Below are 21262 nucleotides of genomic sequence, written 5' to 3'. Positions count from 1 at the left end.
CACCTTCTGCGGCCTCCCACCTCACGGCCGCGGGTGCCTTCACTTGGCCGGTTCACCGCCGACGACCTCGTCTGGGTACGGGGATATGGCAGGCGGCCAAAATGGAGCCCAGGCCGCATCTTACAACACCGTGGCAGACGCCTGTATGAAATCCAGACGGACACGGGTGTTGCAGTGCGTCATTCGGACCAGCTTCGGCCTCGGGTGCCAGCAACGCCTGTTCCGAATGCCGCCACACCACCTTTGGCTCTACCTGATGCTCGGGATCTTGGCATCTCTCAATACTCACAACGCAGCCCTCTCACCATCATCGCGATGCCAGCACCAGAACGGATGCCACCAGGAGACGTGCCCATGCAGGAACCGGAGGACCGTCCTCTGTCAGAGTACATCTACTCGCCTCCTCCTCCAACAGATGCCGACACATTGCCCATGTCTCCTGTCATATCAACTGGACTTGCCGCAACGGGCAGATTGGTGCAGGGGGCCCCAGCAGATTCAACCCCTACGTCTCCTGTCATCTCGACCCGTTATCATCGGGGACATTTCCGTCCGTACGGGAAGCCTCCTCCTCGAGACTTTACGGCGAGTCAAACAACGCCTATGGACGTTAGCCATCTCCAGGACACCTCCATCAAGACCAGTGCAACAATTTCAAAGGGGGGAAAAGTGTTGTGACTCGCCGATTATTCAAAGTGCCGCCGCGCAATTACGCACGTCCTCTACGTGCGGCGCTGTCTGCCAGCCAGGCAGCAGCGGCCCCACCTAAGCGGCCAGCCGAGCAGCGGCCGCTAGACTGAGACTCGGTGTTTAATCGAATGCCGACTTGTACACAGGTCAACTTACTCAGTGACTTATATGTGTTGTTGTGTTGTCCGAAAATTGTGTTAAATTTGAAGATATAACACCCCAACATGCCGCATAGCCAAACACCTCCGAAAGTTAGTTACAAAACACTATAAAGTAGAAAACAACAGAACAGTGATAAACACAGGAAACCTAATAGAAAACATACAAAACATACAGGTACCACACACAGCATCACTGATTTAATTCGATATAGAAAATATGTATACCTCCATCCCTATCACAGAAACAATAGCAATCATAGAACAAAATCTCTCATCCCACAGCAACCTCACCACAGACGCAATAAAAGAAATAACAGATATGCTCAAACTGACAACTGAACAAAACTACTTTCAGTTTGAGAAAGAATATTATCTACAAACTGATGGACTGCCCATGGGATCCCCAATATCAGGAACACTAGCAAACATTTTCATCAGTCACCTAGAAAATCAGATATTTGATAAGATAACCACAAATGAAAGTTTCAAAATCATATATTGGTACAGATACGTGGATGACATTATTTGTCTGGTAGATGAGCCAAGTGAAAAAATAGATGAACTCCATTCAGAAATAAACAAAGCTTATCAGAACATAAAATTCACACTTGAAAAAGAAAAAGAAAATCAAATAAATTTTCTTTACATTACAATTAAAAAAGAAAATGGTAAACATACATTTAACATCTTTAGAAAACCAACAGCCACAGACACAATAATACATTCCACATCCAACCACCCCCACAGCCAGAAACTTGCAGCACTAAGACACATGTTACATAGATTAAACAGAATCCCATTCAGCAAGAGAAACTATGAACAAGAAATGAGTACAATCATACAAATAGCTAGGAACGACGGGTATGACACACATGTGGTACACAGGCTCAATCAAAAAATAAAAACACAAATAAAAAACAAACACAACATATCCACAATACAAAAGAACTCCCAAGCTGAAAACTTACAAACACATTCAACAAACACACACAATGACAACACCACACTGAAAAGTACGAGATGGTACACCATGACCTACACACATAAACTAACACACAGAGTTGCAAACATCCTAAAGAGACAGGGCTTCAAAATAGCATATAAGCCTGGGCAAACCCTTCAATCACACCTAAGCCAGCCAGCTACCAATAGGGACAAATTCCAACAATCAGGAATATATAAACTTGAATGTCAAAGTTGTGATGCAGTATACATAGGCATGACATGCAGGAATTTTGAAACAAGATACAAAGAACATATCAGATGTTGGGAGTATGAAACAAACCATTCCACATTTGCAGAGCATTTAAAACACTACAACCATCATCCTACAAACATGGAACAAGAAATGAAAATAATGAGAATAAGCAACCATGACAAACATCTTATACAAATGCAAGAAAACTTCCACATCCAGAAAGCCATAGCAGAAAACAAACATGTGATAAATGAACAAACACACATCAGCACAGGCTCCCTACTACACTTAAAAAAAAAAAACACCTCTTCCCCACACCATCTGGGCACACACACACACACATTCACATACACAAATGCACACACAAATGCATACACAAACAGACCACAGATACTTCAATAGTTACACTCATACGTTTGGCAATGACATTCGATCTTTGGCAAAAACATTTGACAGTCGGCAACAGAAACCAAAACATTGCATTAAAACAAGCGTTCAGTGCATAGTGCTGTGGAATGTGGAAAAAACCGCAAATTGGCGTTCATAAGAAGAAGAACAACACCAAAAATGCAACAGGAGCATAATATGTAAGAAATTGTCCACACAACCTGTAAGTACAGTTCAAAACATTACTACTTAATAGGAAATACCAACCACCAGAACTGTTTATAACCTATATGCACAGTGACAAAAATGTAAATAAAATAGCTAACATATGTACATATTCCAGGCCAATGATGATGCCTTGCAAAAAATAAAGGCGAAACGCGTATGGCACTAAAATTGTGTTTTATTCAGTTGCTGTCAGACGGTTCATAAGTAAAAATTATCAATATACCGTAATATTACATGCAATTGAGGAAGACGGGACTACAAAAGTTGAAGATGTCAACCTATACAGAAGATTCAAGATCACCTAAAATCAGCTGAGGATTTCACCAACTGCTGGAAAAAGTTGGAAGTTGTGGGGAGTTGTACACGGGTACTACAAAAAGAAATGTCAAAAAATGACTCGAAGAGCACAAGGGTAATCGTAGAAGAGGGGAGATTGACAGATCAGCTGTTGCGGAACGTGCCTTACAGCCAGATCACCACATTCATTTTGATAGGACTCAAGTACTGGCAGCCACAAGCGAGCACCATGAAAGGCTATACAGAGAGGCCATAGAGGTTGCAAAACACAACAGGAATTTTCAACAGGAAGGAGGAGGGCGTGAAATTGAATGACATTTAGATTTCAGTGCTGAAGATGATGTGTACCTGTCTTCCACTACTGGATGGTAGTAACAGTAGATGATGGCAGTTGACAACAGCCAATTGCGCTCACTTATTCGAAACATGACATCACACCATTGCGCGGGAGAATAATTTTGCTGTTGACAGTAGCGAGCCAGAGTGTGAAAACAAAGCTAATATCCCCCTTGAAAACATCCTCTGCAGATGGGGATGAAATGGGTTTTAAGGTGAAATCCATGTGACCACAGCATAATAGCCCAGAACATTTCATAGACTGTGGCACTTCCGGCCACGAAAGACACTTTGTTCCAACCAGCTTTGTTGGTAGACTGTCAAATCTGCTCAGGACAGACAAAACTTTGAAGCTGGGGTAATGTGCAGCTTATATATATGTGACAGAGGTCATTTTTGACACCCTAGTGGTGACAAGAGCCACTCATATTTATTTTATTTAATGAAAGTTTTTTTCTGGAACTGTTTTGGGTACACCGCATTCTATTCTCCTTACATAAAGTACTCTACATTAAGCTTGGACTGCCATAAAGTTGAGAGAGTACACCTTTCATAAAAACAGGGCATGACATCTCTAAGCAGTTACCTACAGTATTCTTTTTCACACAATGTCAGATGGTTGACTACCCTAACAAATACACTGTTGTAGGATGGTTCATAGCACAATATTTACTTTGCTATGTGTAAGCTGTAATGTGAACAGCACAATCATTCTGTAACAGGTTGTTCCCTGTACCAACAAACAAGAAGTTGTATGAAAGAAGTAAATGGTTGTCCAATATCCAGACACAACTGTTAATCAACCTTATGTAAATTTCGCATCACTTTTTTTGTCTGCTCTTAGGACTGTCTCACGCTGTATACTTTGTGCCTCACACATGTTCACCATACTTAAGAGCAAGATTCAAGTTACCTTTTAACATGTTAGGTCACACTGGTTTCACTTGTTTTGACTGTTCTAATGTGGGTTTAATTTAACTCTCTCTAACTTGCCTATTTTGTTTTCTGAATAAGTTAAGAGACTACACGGATGATTAATATTATACCACTGACTACACATGCTGTAAGTATGTTTCAGAAACTGACAAAGTTTCTGCTGTTCCAATTTATTTCGTACTTTGTTATGTAACAAAGTTGGTGTTTCTTTTGTTATTTATCCATAATCGACACGTGGTGTGTCCAAAATTGGTTCAGCTAAAATATTCAAGAAACAAATTAAATTTAACATAAGCAACTTTTGTTGAAACTCACATATCAACAATGACCTCCATCACAAAAACAAAGTTTTACGGTGTGCTAATTCTCCTCCTTTGCTGGATGCTGTTATTATTGTGGTTGTTATTTTTAAGTACCCCTTTCTAAGGTTGTTACTCTCAGCTGCTGTCATAACCTTTTGTGTTTCGTGCAGAACAGCATGAAAATAATTGCTGCCCACTCTAGCCATAATTACTGCCTCTTTACCTAGCACTTACATAATTTCCCACTCATTCAATAAATGGGCATATCTGTGTGAACAACTACAATAAACAGTGGATATTAGCCAGCAGTCGAGTACACGGAAATTTTGCGGTGATACGAGTGCAACGTGCCAGTGTCGGTCACTGCTGCACCTACCCTGGAACATTACAGGAGTTTGAGTTAGTAAAAACTCCATTATACCCAAACCAGTTTTAGGGACGATTTGCCAACACAGTGGGATTTTATCCATTTCCTTACTAGCACACACCACATTTTCTCAAATGGCATTTCATGTCAAGGGTACCAATCTGTCAGGTGACTACTTAGGAAATGTGTGGCATGGCATCTGGTGACAGCCTACAAGTCCATAGGTCTGGGGTTTGATAACCAGTCAGTACTAAGACTATTCCTGTCACTTGTTGCCCTTTCGCACACGGTGACAACTTGTCCAAGTGAAAACTGCCGAGTCACGGTGTGCTTTGTACTCCGTATCGAACTGTAGGATTCCTCCTAACAGGTCGGATAATTCGGGAAGGAGAGTGAGTGCCATCTTTCACAGGATTGTGTCTCATAAAGCACTCCACGGTTCTAAATAAAGGACAGGTGCATGCACGAACCTGTGGCATTCATCCTACTGCAGCGAGCAAGAGAGAGGCTAAATAAACTTCGCACAGCTCAGCAGAAGTTGCCAAATGTGACAAACATTACCATGAAATATGACAAGGCTGCCTTGTGACTCATATGGTCATGCCAACAGTACTCGTTCATGAGCAGATCGCAACACGGCCATGTACGCAGGCTCTGTGCATTTCCTGCACTCACCACTTCACCTCGCACTATGTCATTGGGGGGCTGACTGCCACATTTCCTCAGTGCTGTGTGTCTACTGGGTCGCAGTCGGCAAGTCTCACCCATATAACAATGAATGAGGCAGTTCTCCAGTTCAAATCAACACAGACATCAATAGTGTCTATAGTTCTATTTTATTTCTAAAACATCACCATTATGCAAGAAAATTCTGTAGCAAAAGAAGTTTATGTGAATGTTATTTGGAGTGATATGAAGCCGTGGATAGCAATGGTGGTGCTTGGAACTCCAAATGTGTTTCAGCGAGACAGTGCACCAGCCCACATGACCCGCTCGGTACAAAACCGTACGTCTGGCAATTGCGATACATTTTAGTCCTAGGAGTATAGGTCTCCAAACACCCACAATTTAAATTTCTTGGGTTTAAGTATGGAGCATGGCGGACAGGGGCCCCAACAAATTGCAACATCCTAACGTAATGTAATTGACAACCATAATTACGACAGCACTGTGACACAGACTCAGATATCTAATACCAGGCAAGTGTGAACCTCAGATTGATATCAGATGCCATTATTTGAGGTAAAAGGGCTACATTGCATCACTGTGCTCTACTGAGATCGCAGCATGGGTACTGTGTACAAAAGATTTCTTAAAATATTGAGTTTATAATATTTCACTAATAAAATTATATTTACAGAAACAAAAATTTTACCAGACGTTTGTGAAGCACCGTGTACTTGGGCACAGTCATTTGAAAATACTGCAGTAGGCCAAAACAGTACTTGCAATGTTGGCCTGACAATTGAACAAAACATTAACACAACTCACCATATCGAGGTTCAGCCTGTCACTATCTGGCTTTTCTCTGACACCACCACGGATTTCAGTGTTGTCCGTTCCACGTTCTAGCAGGTTCGAAATGTCAGCAGTCGGGATCATCCAGGCATCTCTTTCCTGAGGCACATTATCCTTTCTGATAGTTCTGTCACCACAATCTTCTTTCTTCTCATCTGTCTTCTCCACCCACTCTTCTTCGTCATCATCCTCTCCGTCACTGTCCTGTCAGAAACCGTAAAACTGGTATCAATAATTTAGTAAATATATGTCAATGAGTTCAGTCCCAGTAGAGAAAACTGTCCACAAAAGTGAAAAATTCAGGCCTGAACTGCAAACTATTAGACGACAGTCCAGCAAACAACTATTAGAGAGTTAGCCAATGTTCACTGAGTTAGAGTAGACCAGTGTTCAGAACTTTTGCCACAGTGCCAAACATGTTCATCACCCTAAGCTAAGTATTTATTTTGTACATTATTTTAATAAATGATTATTAATAATTTCTTATTGTGTTGCCAATCATAAAACCTAAGATGATAATCTGGGAAGCAAGAGAAAGAGTTATCCATTTCCACAATGGATAACTCACTCTGCAAAAACTTTTCTTACAGAAAGCAAATGGGTTCGACAAAGTACTGCAACAAATGGGATTTGGAACACTTTCTTTGTCCGCCCACATTTTACTTATTTCCCTTCCATTTTTACCAACTGAGGACCATGTGATAATTTCAATTCCTTCTCATCTGCTGTCTTCTACTCTTACAATATTCTATCACATTTCTACCATGTCTGTTTTTTAATTCTCCAGATTGCTTCACACTTGTTGCCTTACTGCTTCCTTCTGAAAATCTCTCTTTCTCTTGCTTCTTTGGCTTCTATGTTGAGTACTTCTAAAACTGTTTTAATTCCTCTGATTCAGTCTGTTGTTGAGTTCTTTTCCCACAGATACTTGCAGTGTGTTTTGTCAGTAAATTGCAATTTATCTCTCATAAATGCCAAAAACTGCAGACTATGCTGAAGCAGAGTGGCTCAAATGTCTCAACAGTATGGGTAACTGTACTGTAGGTGCAACCTCAAGCAGGGGTATCTGTGGAGAGGCCAGGCAAATTTGTGATCCCTGAAGATGGGCAGCAGCCTATCAGGAGAATGTCATCAACACGAAAAACAAAACTCTCATTATTGGGATTGCAGAGTGGAATGTTAGATCCGTCAACCCAGTAGGAAGGTCACAGAATTTAAAAAGAGAAATGGATAGGTTGAAGTTAGATGTAGTGGCAATTAGTGAAGTGTGATGGTAGGAAGAACAAGACTTCTGTTCAGGTGAGTACAGGGTTAGAAATACAGATTCAAATAGGGGTAGTGAGGAATTGGCAAATAATGAATAAAAAAACTAGGAATTCAGGTAGCCTACTATGAACAGCATAGTGAACACATTTTTGAAGCCGAGATAGACGGAAAGCCAACATTTACCACAGAGGTACAAATGACTATGCAAACCAACTAAGCAGATATAAAAAATGAAAGAATGTACAATGAGATAAAGAAAAGTATTTGGATAGTTAAGAAAAATGAAAATTTCATTGCGATGGGTGAATGAAATTTGAAGATGGGGAATGGAAGAGAAGGAAAAATAGTAAAAGAATATAGACTGGGGTGAAGGAACGGAAGAGGGAGCTGCCTGGTCGAATTTTGCTCAGAGCATAAGTTTATTACTGCACTTGGTTTAAAAATCACGAAAAGAGGTTATCTATGTGGAAGAGACCACGGGCTGCTGGAAGGTTTCAGATTGACTGCAAAACCATGAAGCCAGTGATTTTGAGACCAGATTTTTAAACGATACGATGTTCCTAGGGGCAGAGGTGGGCTCTGACCACAAATTACTAGCATTAAACTTCAAGTTAAAACTTGAGAAACGTCAACAATTAGGAAATTATGGAAAGACAGTGTTAGGCTATGACTGACTGAAACAGAAGAAGTGAGTACAACAGAAGACAAATGGGTAGCTTTCAGAGATGAGAGATTAAAGACAGCAGAGGATCAAAAAGGTAAAAAGACAAGGTCTAGTATATATCTTGGATAACATGGAAGATATTGAATTTAACTGATTAAACAAGAAAATTTAAAAATGCAGTAAATGAAGCAAGCAAAAGAGAATGGAAACATCTAAAAAATAAGATTGGCAGAAAGTGCAAAATGGCTAAGCAGGAACGGCTAGAAAACAAATGCAAAGTTGCTGAAGTATGTATAACTAGGATAATAGTAGACATCACCTACAGAAAAATTAAAGAGGCATTTCAAGGGAAGAGAAGCAGCTGTTTGAATATCAAGAGCTCAGATGGACAACCAGTACAATCAAAGAAGGAGAAGCTGACAAAGGAAAGGGATATATAGCTGAACTATACAGCAGAAATGAGCTTGAAGGTAATATTATAGAAAGGGAATATGACACAGATGAAAATGAGATGGGAGCTATGATGCTGCAAGAAGGATTTCATAGAGCACTGAATAACTTACGGCTAAACAAGGCTCTTGGAGTACACAACAATCCCTGGCAAGTATCAAGATACTTCAGCGAGCCAGTCATGACAAAATTATTCCATCTGGTGTACAAGACATGTGAAGCAGGTAAAATTCCCTCAGAGTTCAAGAAAAACATAATAATTCCAGTTAAAAAGAAAGCAGGTGCTCACAGGCGTATATACTGCTGAACTACCAGTTTTACAAAACAGACATCAATTCAGGAATGAGGCACTGGCAGAAGTAAAGCTATGTGGACAGATCTCGAGTTCTGTTCAGATAGCTCAGCTGCTAGAGCATTTGCCTGCGAATGGCAAATGGCCTGGGTTCTAGTCCCAGTCCAGCAAAATGTTTTAATCTGTCAGGAAGTTTCACTGACATGAATTATTTACAGAAGAATGAAAAATACTTGTTCCAGAAAAGTGAAGGAAAATGTGCGACAATCATGATCCTGCAACCTATCTTAGAAGCTAGGTTAAAGGAAGGCAAATCAATGATTCAATGATACTTGCAGACTCAGAGAAAGCTTTTGAGAATGTTGACTGGAATTTTAAAAATTCTGAAGGCATGAGGAACAAAATGCAGAGAGTGAAAGATTATATACAGCTTGTCCAGAAACCAAATTGCAGTTATAATTGTCAAATGTCATTAAAAAGAAGCAGTAGTTGAGAAGGGCATGAGACACGGTTTTAGCCTATCCCCGATAATATTCAATCTGTACAGTGAGCAAGCAGTAAAGGAAACCAAGGAGAAACTTGGAAATGGAATAAAAGTGTAAGGAAAAGAAATAAGAACAATGAGATTTGCTGATCACATTGTAATTTTCTCAGAGAGACTTTGAAGAGCAATTGAATGGAATGGAATGGATGGGTATTGTCTTGCAAATAGGTTATAACAGAAGCGTCACCTAAAATGAAATGAGGGTAATGGAATGTAGTCTAATTAAATCACATGGTGCTGAGAGAATTATATTAGGAAATGTGATATTAAAATTAGTAGATGAATTTTGTTATTTGGGCAGTATAATAACTGATAACAGCCAAAGTGATCTAAATGATTAATGGAAAATCTCATTTAAAGATGTGAAACAAATACTAACAAAGAGATAGAGGGGCTGGTCAGTACTTACCTCAGCTCAGTAGAGCCGATACACACACAAAACAGAACAGAAAATTTACGTTCCTAGCTTTCGAAACTTTGTTCCTTCGTTAGGGAGGAGAGAGGGGAAAAAAGGGAAAGTGGATTCAGTTACTCACAACCCAGGTTATGAAGCAACAGGGAAAGGTAAACAGGGAGGATAGCAAGGATGGAGGCATGGTTGTCAGAGGGAAGCCAAAGATATTCTACTGTAAGTACTGTGCCAGCTTCAAACCAAAGAGGATGCATACAGAAATGAAGAGGTATATAGTGTAAAGATAAACACAACTATATAGGATGAAAAGATGCGTGAATGGCTAAAGAGGAAAGGGAAAAAGGAGAAGACTGAAGAGTAAATGGGAGTGAGGTTGGTTAACGTAGGTTCAGTCCAGGGGGATGGCGGGATGAAAGGATGTGTTGGAGTGCAAGTTGTATCCTCTTTGGTTTGAAGCTGGCACAGTACTTACAGCAGAATATCTTTGGCTTCCCTCTGACAACCAAGCCTCCATCCTTGCTACCCTCCCTGTTTACCTTTCCCTGTTGCTTCATAACCTGGGTTGTGAGTAACTGAATCCACTTTCCTTTCTTCCCTTTTCTCCTCTCTCTCCTCCCAGATGAACTAACAAATTTCCGAAAGCTAGGAACGTAAATTTTCTGTTCTGTTTTGTGTATGTATCGGCTGTACTGAGCTGAGGTAAGTACTGGCCAGCCCCTCTAACTCTTTGTTAGTATTTGTTTAGCAGCCAAAGTGAAGAGGATATAAAATGCTGACTGGCTACAGCAAGGAAAGCATTTCTTAAAAAGAGGAATTCGTTAATTTTGAATATAAATTTAAATGTTAGGAAGTTTTCTCTGAAAGCACTTGTCTGCAGTGTTATCATGAATGGAAGTGCAACATGGACTGTTCAGACAGGAAAAACACAGAAGCTATTGAAGTGTGGTGCTATAGAAGAATGCTGGAGACTAGACGGGTAGATATTGTAATTAATGAAGAGGTACTGAACAAACTTGGGGAGACAAGAACTTTGTGGCACTAGTTGATTAGAAGACAGTATCGGTTGATAGGAGACTTTCTGAGGCATTAAGGAATGGTCAGTTTAGAGTATTAAAGGGAAGTGTCTGGGGTAAAAACTGTAAAGGCAGAACACGGAATGAATATAGTAAACAAGTTCAAATGGATGTAGGTTGCAGTAGTTTTTCAGAGATGATGAGGTTTGCACAGGATAAAGCAACATGGAGAGCTGCATCGAATTAAGTCTTCAGACTGAAGACCATAACGACAAATGTCAAAATAATATCACCCTTCTTTTCCTTGTTGTTTCTGTTATTTGTTTTCTGTGTTCTCATACATTTCATCACTACTTCACGATGACTTCTGTGCTTCTTACTGGACCTAAAATTTTCTTTGGCAGTATTCTTCTTACAAGGGAACCTCCCCATCGCACTCCCCTCAGATTTAGTTATAAGTTGGCACAGTGGATAGGCCTTGAAAAACTAAACACAGATCAATCGAGAAAACAGGAAGAAGTTATGTGGAATTATGAAAAAAGAAGCAAAATATACAAACTGAGTAGTCCATGTGCAAGATAGGAAACATCAAGGATAATGCAAACATAGGAGCGCCGTGGTGCCGTGGTTAGCGTGAGCAACTGCGGAACGAGAGGTCCTTGGTTCAAGTCTTCCCTCGAGTGAACATTTTTTTTCTTTATTTTCGCAAAGTTATGATCTGTCCGTTCATTCATTGACATCTCTATTCACTGTAATAAGTTTAGTGTCTGTGTTTTGCGACCGCACCGCAAAACTGTGCGATTAGTAGACGAATGGACGTGCCTCTCCAATGGGAACTGAAAACATTTGATCGCAAGGTCATAGGTCAACCGATTCCTCCACAGGAAAACATGTCTGATATATTCTATACGACACTGGTGACGGCATGTGCGTCAAATGACAGGAGTATGTTGTCGACCACCTAACTTGTACACTTGGCGAATGGGTAAAAAGATTCTTCTACTTTGCCCGATTTAGGTTTTCTTGTGGATGTGATAATCACTCCCAAAAAAGTTATGAAAACATAAAAGTTTGTCACATAAACTGCAACAAATGAATGCAACAGTTTCACAGTTGCACAGTTTTCCCTGTGCTCTGCCAAAACATATGTTTTTAACGTTTTCAAATTTTTCCGTGTGTAGACCGTCAAATCCTGCTTATGTCCAAGCAAATCTGAACATGTCCTGGAATTTTGGGGAGCGAAGTTGATTATGTGTGAGTGCCTGAACTTTGATAATTGACACACAATCCCGTAAACAATACTGCTCTGTGTACCTGTGCAGCTTCGCAAAATCATAGAATCTTTTCACAAAGTATTTCACTTGCCGAAAACCAAACACATCTAACGGTTGCACAAGAGGTGTACAACCTGGAGGAATGGTAATCATGTCTACTCTCACACTAAAATTGTACAATGCCTGATCCTTCTGTCCTGTATAGCTGTCAATGAGTAAGGCAAAATCTTTGTCCGCGTAAGGAGCAATCACACGCTCATTAAAGTCTTTCACTAGTCTTTTCTCCATTTTTCCTGACGCACTGCAATTCACAATGAGGAGGAGGAGGAGGAGGAGGAGGAGGAGATTAGCGTTTAATGTCCCGTCGACAACGAGGTCATTAGAGATGGAGCGCAAGCTCGGGTGAGGGAAGGATGGGGAAGGAAATCGGCCATGCCCTTTCAAAGGAACCATCCCGGCATTTGCCTGAAGCGATTTAGGGAAATCACGGAAAACCTATCAGGATGGCCGGAGACGGGATTGAACCATTGTCCTCCCGAATGCGAGTCCAGTGTGCTAACCAGCAATTCACAATGACACTCGGCATTTGCGTAACTACCCTATTCACCTGTTGCTGAACTTGCGGTCCAAATATACCATTTTTTTGCTGCAAACATAAGTAAAATGTAGGTAAAAGACATCCTGCTTTGTTCAGAGCATATTGTATGGTATAACTATGTGAAGTGGCATGCAGCTGGTCTACTGTACATTCCGTGTCGCCTTCTCCAACTAACGATAACATGTGGGTCGATTTCATTTCATAGTTAAAACCGGACTGATCTGTGTTGATAATATATGCGTCTTCATATTGTTGGAATCTCACGTTAGTTTCTGTAACAAATGCCTTGAAACACTCTAAAAGTTCTTCCAGTTTATTCGCGTAGTTCTTGCTTACATATTTTGTAATTTTCCTGCTCGTAATTTTGTATTTTCTTTTGAACGTGACAAGCCAATGAGATGAAGCCTTGAAGTCCAGGCCAATTTATTAAGCGTAATGCAATCCTCAAATCTGTAGGTCTGTATCATGAACTTCACTTAATTCATTTCTGGCTTTAATAAATTGTCGGTATACATGGTTTTCTAGTTCACTGAACTTCTGTCTTCGGGTTCCACCTCGTTCCACGATTTCTTTGCAATATTTAATTGTGCTTTTTTCCTCCATCCCTTTAAATTTCTTAAATTTATTTGTTACTTCACCCCATAATCTATATTTGCATCTTTTAATTGGTTTGGACAGTAACCTGTATTGGAGCATTTCCTTCATGTAACCCAAAGAAATACCATCAGATTGAAGTCACAGAATGTCCTCTTCGTGTTCTTCGTACGGATCGTCAACAATCACATCATCTGGTACATACAGCCCCACAGCAATCAGCAAGGTATCATCATCACCACACTTAGTGTTTATCAACAAATGTAGGAAATAATCATACAAATGTTCGACAATCGTTTGATCCCTTAACGAACTTTCCGATTCCTTACAGTTCGGAAAATATTCATTGACCTTGTTATTGAAGTCGCGAGCTATATTTGCTGGATTCATATTGCCCACGGAATACAACTCACGTATTTAATGCACTCTCATCCAAAGTAGCGAACAGTCAACTGCCAGCCAGGGAGCCTCGTTAGCAGGAATACTCTCTCTTCCATGCACTGTAGTCGACTGACGTCGTGTGTTTCGATGTTTGTTTAGGTGTAGCGTCCCCACACTATGGCGCAGTTACCTCGCATCGGACGGACGGACAGGCAGATAATAATTGTCTGAAAATAAAAAGTTAAAATTTTTACTTGAGGTAAGACTTGAACCAAGGACCTCTCGCTCCGCAGCTGCTCACGCTAACCACGGCACTCCTCTGTTTACATTATCCTTGATGTTGCCTATCTTGCACATGGACTACTCAGTTTGTATATTTTGCTTATTTTTTCATAGCTCCACATAACTTCTTCCTGTTTTCTCGATTGATCTGCGTAATTCAGAAAAAGCTGGTGTTGGTGGGAAGGGTCCATACGGCACAGGCTGTGAAGCAGTCACTGAAACAAAGGATATCATGTCTGGCAGCGTGCTCAGCAACAGGGTGGTCTACTTGTTTCTGCACCGCAGTTTGTCAGTGGCCATTCATGCGGACAGGCAGCCTGTTAGTTGTCACACCCACATGGAATGCAGCACAGTGATTGCAGCTTAGCTTGTAGATCACATTAATGGTTTTACAGGTAGCCCTGCCTTTGATGGGATAGGTGATTTTTGTGACGAGACTGGACTAGGTGGTGGTGGTGAAAGGATGTATGGGACAGGTCTTGCATCTAGGTCTATTACAGGGGTACGAGCCACGAGGTAAGGGGTCGGGAGCAGGGGCTGTGTAAGGACGGACGGCAGACTACCACTGAGGGAGGGTTGGGAAGGATAGTGGGTAGGACATTTCTCATTTCACAGGGCACGACGATGGTACTGAGTTATGAGGGGAATGCTCCTCTGTGGTTGGACAGTGGGACTTTGGGAGGTGCTGGGAGACTGGAAGATAAGGCACATGAGATTTGTCTTTGTACAAAGTTGGGAGGATAATTATGGTCTGTGAAAGCTTCAGTGAGACCCTCAGTATATTTCGAGAGGGACTGCTCTTCGCTGCAGATGCGATGACCACAGGTGACTGGGCTGTACGGACGGGACTCCTCATTATGGAACAGGTGGCAGCTGTCAAAGTCAAGTATTGCTGGTGGGCAGTAGGTTTGATACGGACGGAGGTACTGATGTAGCCATCTATGAGGTGGAGGTAAACATCTAGGAAGGTGGCTTGTTGGGTTGAGTAGGACAGGTGAAGCAAATGGGAGAGAGGTTTTTGAGGTTCTGGAGGAATGTGGACAGCGTCTCCTCACCCTCCTTCCAGATCGCGAAGATGTCATCAATGAATCTGAACCAGGTGAGGGGTTTAGGATTCTGCATGCTTAGGAAGAATTCCTCTAGATGGTCCATGAATAGGTTGGCATAGGATGGTGCCATGTGGGTGCCCATAGCCGTACCCTGGATTTGTATGTAGGTAATGCCTTCAAAGGAGAAATAATTGTGAGTGAGGATATAGTTGGTCACGGCCACCAGGAAGGAGGTGGTCGGTTTGGAATCCGTCGGGCAATGGGAAAGGTAGTGTTCAATAGCGGTAAGGTCACGGTCATTAGGAATGTTAGTGTAAAGGGTGGTGGCATCGATAGTGATGAGCAGGGCACCGTTTGGTAAAGGGACAGGAATTGTGGAGAGTCGGTGGAGGAAATGGTTGGTATCTTTTATATAGGAGGGTAGGCTCCGGGTAACAGGTTGAAGGTGTTGGTCTAGGAGAGCAGAGATTCTCTCAGTGGGGGCACAGTAACTGACAACAATGAGGCATCCTAGGTGGTTAGGTTTATGGACTTTAGGAAGTGGGGAGTGGTAGGTGACTCAGCATCTCCGTTATATGGTGAATAGAACTTTCCTTTTCATAATATTATTAATACTGAAACTACAACATAATCTTGAGAATACATCATCTTTATACTAACTAAATACAAAAGCAGCAAGACTGCTAACACTACTGAGGGAATATTTGCTGACAGATTACAGAAAGAGCGAATAATCTCCAGCTACATCCACATATACATCTATACTCCACAAGCCACTTTAACTGTGTGGCAGAGGGTACTTTGTACATCACTGTCACTGCCCTGTTTTCCTGTTCCAGCTGCAAATGGTCTGCATGAAGAACCAATCAGTTTTATGTGGTCATTCCACATTAAATCATACCATATGCTTACCCTTAGATATCTTATGGACATGGCTGCTAGCAGTGACTGTTCTGCAGTTGTGTCAGCATACGCAAATGGGTCTTTTTGCCTATTTATGCATGTTATGTTGGCAGTCAATTGCCACTCCCCCCGTGGAGCATTGATACTCTGCAGATCTTCCTGCATTTTGCTACATTTACTAGCACTGTGATTCTCTGAATACAATAGCAACATCCATGAAACCCTTCACGGAACTTCTGATGTTATCCACTAGACATTTATAGTGAAAAGTTCTGTAACATTCCCTTGGGATACGCCAGAAGCTACTTTTGTGCCTGAAGATTTTTCTCTTTTGAGAATGACACAGAAATGTTTCTCTCTTTGGAAAATGAGACAGAAAGACAGTGTTCTGGTTGCCAGAAATTCTTCAATCTAACCACATAGTTACTTTGATATTCTGTACACTCGTATTTTGTCCATTACATGGCAGTGTGGAACTGTATTGAAAGCCTTATAGAAGTCCAGAAATATGGCAACTCCTGGGACCCTGTGTCTAATGCTTTCTTGGTCTCACAGACACACAGAAACTGGAAAAGTGAGCACCTGAGACAATTTCAATACACAACTCAATCTAAATGTTTAATGAAGAACCCATAAACCCGGTTGCTGTCAGACAGTCCATAAGTAAAAATTATCAATATACCGTAATAAACCCATACTTTTGATCCTGCAACTTCTTGTTTCAGTTTTGCTAACAATATTTGGTTTTGAACAGACAATTAAGACATTCAGTTAATAATTTGAATAGTTTATTTCATTTTGTAATTAATTATAGAGATAGGTAAAATTGGTAATGTCTGATAAAAATACAATGTACTAGGCATTCTACTGTTTACAAAGAGCAAATTTTAAATTTATCTTGTATTGTAACACTAATACAAAAACCAAAAATTTATTTTATATGCCAATTGATGTCATTGAAAACATGAAGACATCTAATAAATCGCAATACAGATGTGAACTGTCATGAAAGAAAATCATATGAGAAAGAACATATATTTTTATCACAGAGGTCAAAGTTGTAAAGCACTCTAATGATAGCAAAGTCAGATGAAAATATTAAATAATTTGTCACAAGATGTCTGTTACAAAATTGTCTGGGTGTGATAAAATGTTGTAATAACTGTTTCAACATAGTAAGAAATGCATTAATTGTTGAAAGATTATAAATGTGATCACAGCTATGATCGCATGGCCCAGCACTGTTTTAATCTTTGTCTCGGTTATTGTTTCGCTTCAGCTTCAAAACCTCATGTTTGGTTTCAATATTGTTGACAAAACAACAGAAGCTGCTAGCAGCATGTGGCTTCAGAAATTATTGTATTTCTTTTCTATGATTACGCAGAGAGCTATTTGGGAGACATTATAAACTATACAATGATTGTTTATTTCCTTTTTTCATCTGTTGTCAGCTTGAAGACAACCACTAGTAGGTCGAAACACGGAATTGGGAAAGGTTTGTGTGATTGTGTCACAGAAAATAAAATAAAAATAAAATAAAATAAAAACTACAACTGTACAACACTGAGTGGAAGTCAGCATACAAAGCAGCCATACTGTCAGGACCAATTATACTGTCAATTGAAATGCAGTTCCAATTCACATTATCAATGAAACAGTTGCAAGAAGCAGCCAGAAAAAAAAAAACCTACCGAACAGGAACTCTCTGACTGGTGCTTTTTCTTCTTTGCCTTCTTCTTTTTCTCCTTCTTCTTCTTTTCCTTCTTCTTTTTCGACTTTTTATGTTGGTCAGACTTGCTGGACTCCCTCACTCGACTCTCGACTGACGGTGCCATCCACTTGTCGTCGCCCCGCTGCCTCCTCCTCTCCTCCTCCAACTTCTTCTGGTAAAACTCTGCCTCTGCCTAGTTACACGAACAAAGATTTGGCACTTTGTGTTGTTTACTTATTTAAAAGATTTTAGTTATTGCCATAAAGCTATTCCTACAAATGTTATAGAGCCTTATAATTGCAGTACTTACATTACTTGCATTACACACACACACACACACACACACACACACACACACACACACACACACACACACACACACACACACACAAAAAAACTGCTGTAACCAGCTGTGGATGTAAGAAGTGGCAGTGCATCTGAAGAGCACACCATAACTTCTGTAGTCCTACATGGCTAACAGAATCACCAGAAGTGCACGCACAAAGAATGCCGTAATGTTGTATCTTATGGTACAAACCGAGATGTGGCAGTATGCAGTATCTTCACAGACAAGAGGGGGGAGAAGTGAAAGAGATATTTTAAATACATTTATTTTATCCAACCCTCGAATGGGTGAACTTATTTTCACAACACAAGCAGATGTACAACGTACTTTGTACACATGTAAAGAATAGCTCGTACTTTGTACACATGTAAAGAATAGCTGTCTTCATATTTCCACAATAAACATGTATGAGCAAATTCACTGTTTAATCTTAGTTTAAGTCAACAATGATAAAATAAACTTACATTATATAGGAAAAATCTCTGTTTAATCAAACAATAAGAAAATAAACTTTCATTGTATCACTCTGTTGCTATGTACAAGCATTACCATACTGCACTGACTCACTTGGAGCATTAAACACTGCAGTTGCATCAGATCCCAGCCAAACACTTGCGTGATTACTACTGTATTGTAGACATCTGCCTCATAGTGGGACTGTGCTGCTAGCTCAGATTATGGGGCATTTTCTTGCATGGACTGTAAATGTTGTCCTCACCTAGCTTGCTGTTTATTTTATATACTGCTGCTCACTAGAATGTATGCCAACACAACTTACCATAGTGTTGACTGAAGCAACAATGAGGCAATCGGTACGGGCTCACAATTGTAAAAGAACAATGGAACAGTACAAGGCAATTGGTGCGCTTTACACATTAGTGCACCTGCTCGAGGGTTAAAAAGGCAGTAAAACTGTACCTTTTAAATTTTGCACCTACACACTTAAAATTACTCAGAGCAGGCTGTTCCAGCTTGAGCACCCACCACGTGCAGCCGCCAACCACCTACGAGATTGTTGACGAGCATTGGTGGCTGAGCGGCTCGCGCGTGCCCAGAATGCAGTACAATAGGGTCACATCGTGGGTAATTCATATTACAAGGGCTAACTGTAAAATAGCTTCTGACTGGCTATTGTCAACATTAATTCTCCACATAATCACCACAAATTCGATTATCATCTGTTGTACCATGACATCAGTTTCTTTATGACTTCATTAAAAAATGGTGCTTCGGCCAGTTGTTCACAGCATCCTTGAGCTCACTGTCAGTTGAAGTGCTGAGTATTCAACGGGTCCTCCATCTTGGGTAAGAGGTGGAAATTGATACACTGCAAGCCCAGATTATAGGGAGGATGATGAAAAATTTTCTAGTGGGAAATGTCTGTTTTTCCTTCATTTGATTCACAGGACCAGGACTACACATTGACATGTAGGACACTAAAACTTCCAGTAATCGTCACATGCAGTTTGTTTTGGATTGACCTTAGGAGATTTTAAGAGTCTCACAATAAACCTGTGATGTCAAGGTATCCTCACATGTTACTCTCATGAAATTTGCAGTCAAAATTCCTTTAAGATCCCAAAAAACAGTAATGTCAACTGAACTATTCGGGCTCATTGTAAGACTGAGTGTGCAGCCACTGTTCGGACTGTTTCTTAGTTTCTGAGTTCACATACTGCGCCCGTGTCTCATCCCCTGTCATAATTCTGTTCAGCAATTTCTCTGGCTCTTTATGGGAGCATTGAAGGCATACTGACGCCAAACACATTATTTCAGTTATGTGAACACTGACTAGACAGTCTGGTATCCATTGCACACAAAATTTATGTGACAATGTTGAAAGGGGGTTGTCCTTGAAATCTGAGGCACGTTTCCGGAAAGTTTGGAAATTATGAGCCGATACATTGCATGCAAAATTTTGTCATCATGCTGCACAAGTCACATCCGAATGTTTTCCTCAACCACTTTTGTCACACACATCTGTGTGACCAGCCTAAAATTTCCTCACAACACTATCACTTGTAACCCCGACCGTCTAAATGATACAACTCACACTGGATTTTCAGCAGCATTGACTCCTCCTGCTTGCAGGTAGTGAATGATAGAATGAACTCTGCATCTGGCGGGAGAGACTATAATATCATCCTTCAACTGCTTGCTAACTTACACACTGATGAACACAACACAGAGATAACTGACGTAACATTACCTTCAGAGTCTACTTTTACAATTACACAAGCACCATGAAGCTACAAGCATTTGTTAATTTTTAACAGCCAATCAGCCATTAATTTACCAGTTATCCTCAGAGAGCTGAACTAAATTTGGAAATTTTCTCATAAACATCAGAAGTACAAAATTTTCTGTCCCCTTGTCGCCTATAAATGAGCAAAAATGTGTACAAATAAACTTCAATAATAATTAAATGGGACAATAGTAGTCTAGTAAGTCGTTATTTATACGTAGATGACATCCTACACATGTTCACAATTTTGTTTTCTATTTTTATTATTTGTTTGGGGTACTCTGTGGGGGGAATGCGGCAGATGAAGTTTGACAGCAGAAATCTCATCACAGCAGGTGCTACACGGTGCTAAACAATGCTGCACGAAGTGCCAAGAAGAACCTCTGAGTATGTTACCCCTATGAGTGTGAAAAACAACTATACTAACCAAACCCACTTTATTTATGTAAAATGCTCAATTAGTACCAGCTCAACTACTGCTAAAACCAGATTTTCAGACTTACATGTAATAAAAGTTCTTCGGCACTCAGAAATGAAAGAATAATTTTAATCAATGAGGAAAGAAGAATAAGGAATCCCGGATTCACTATTCACGTGGATTTGAATATTAAAAATGTTGAAAGCAAAGTTGCAGTAACCTGAAAATGGATTAAAAAAGTAAAAGTCTGTCTTTGATGTATATTACCACAGATGTTTTAGAAAACCTGGAAAGGAGAAAGCAAATACACTAAGACAGAAAAGAAGCACACCACAAAGAAATTATTCAAATAAATTGGAAATCAGTAGATGTGGTGTACATGTACAGAAAAACAAATGAT

The 21262-nt window shown here is 40.4% G+C and overlaps 1 protein-coding gene across 5 annotated transcripts in view; it reads right to left on the bottom strand.

Moving 5' to 3' along the window:
• LOC126106578 (CWF19-like protein 2) overlaps window positions 1–21262 on the bottom strand; it is a 217646-nt gene that overhangs the window by 187387 nt on the left and 8997 nt on the right. For all 5 annotated transcript variants that reach the window (XR_007523369.1, XR_007523368.1, XM_049912923.1 and 2 more), the window contains exons 2-3: window positions 17834–18046; window positions 6394–6624 (exon numbers count right to left, since the gene is read on the bottom strand). Coding sequence is in view for 3 of the 5 variants with exons in the window: in XM_049912923.1 (XP_049768880.1) it covers window positions 6394–6624; window positions 17834–18046 (444 nt within the window). In the remaining 2 variants the exon portion in view is untranslated. The remainder of the gene's footprint in view (window positions 1–6393; window positions 6625–17833; window positions 18047–21262) is intronic.

This window comes from Schistocerca cancellata, chromosome 10, assembly GCF_023864275.1.
Source record: "Schistocerca cancellata isolate TAMUIC-IGC-003103 chromosome 10, iqSchCanc2.1, whole genome shotgun sequence".
In the NCBI taxonomy this organism is placed as follows: domain Eukaryota; kingdom Metazoa; phylum Arthropoda; class Insecta; order Orthoptera; family Acrididae; genus Schistocerca; species Schistocerca cancellata.
This window is presented reverse-complemented; position numbering and strand designations above follow the sequence as displayed.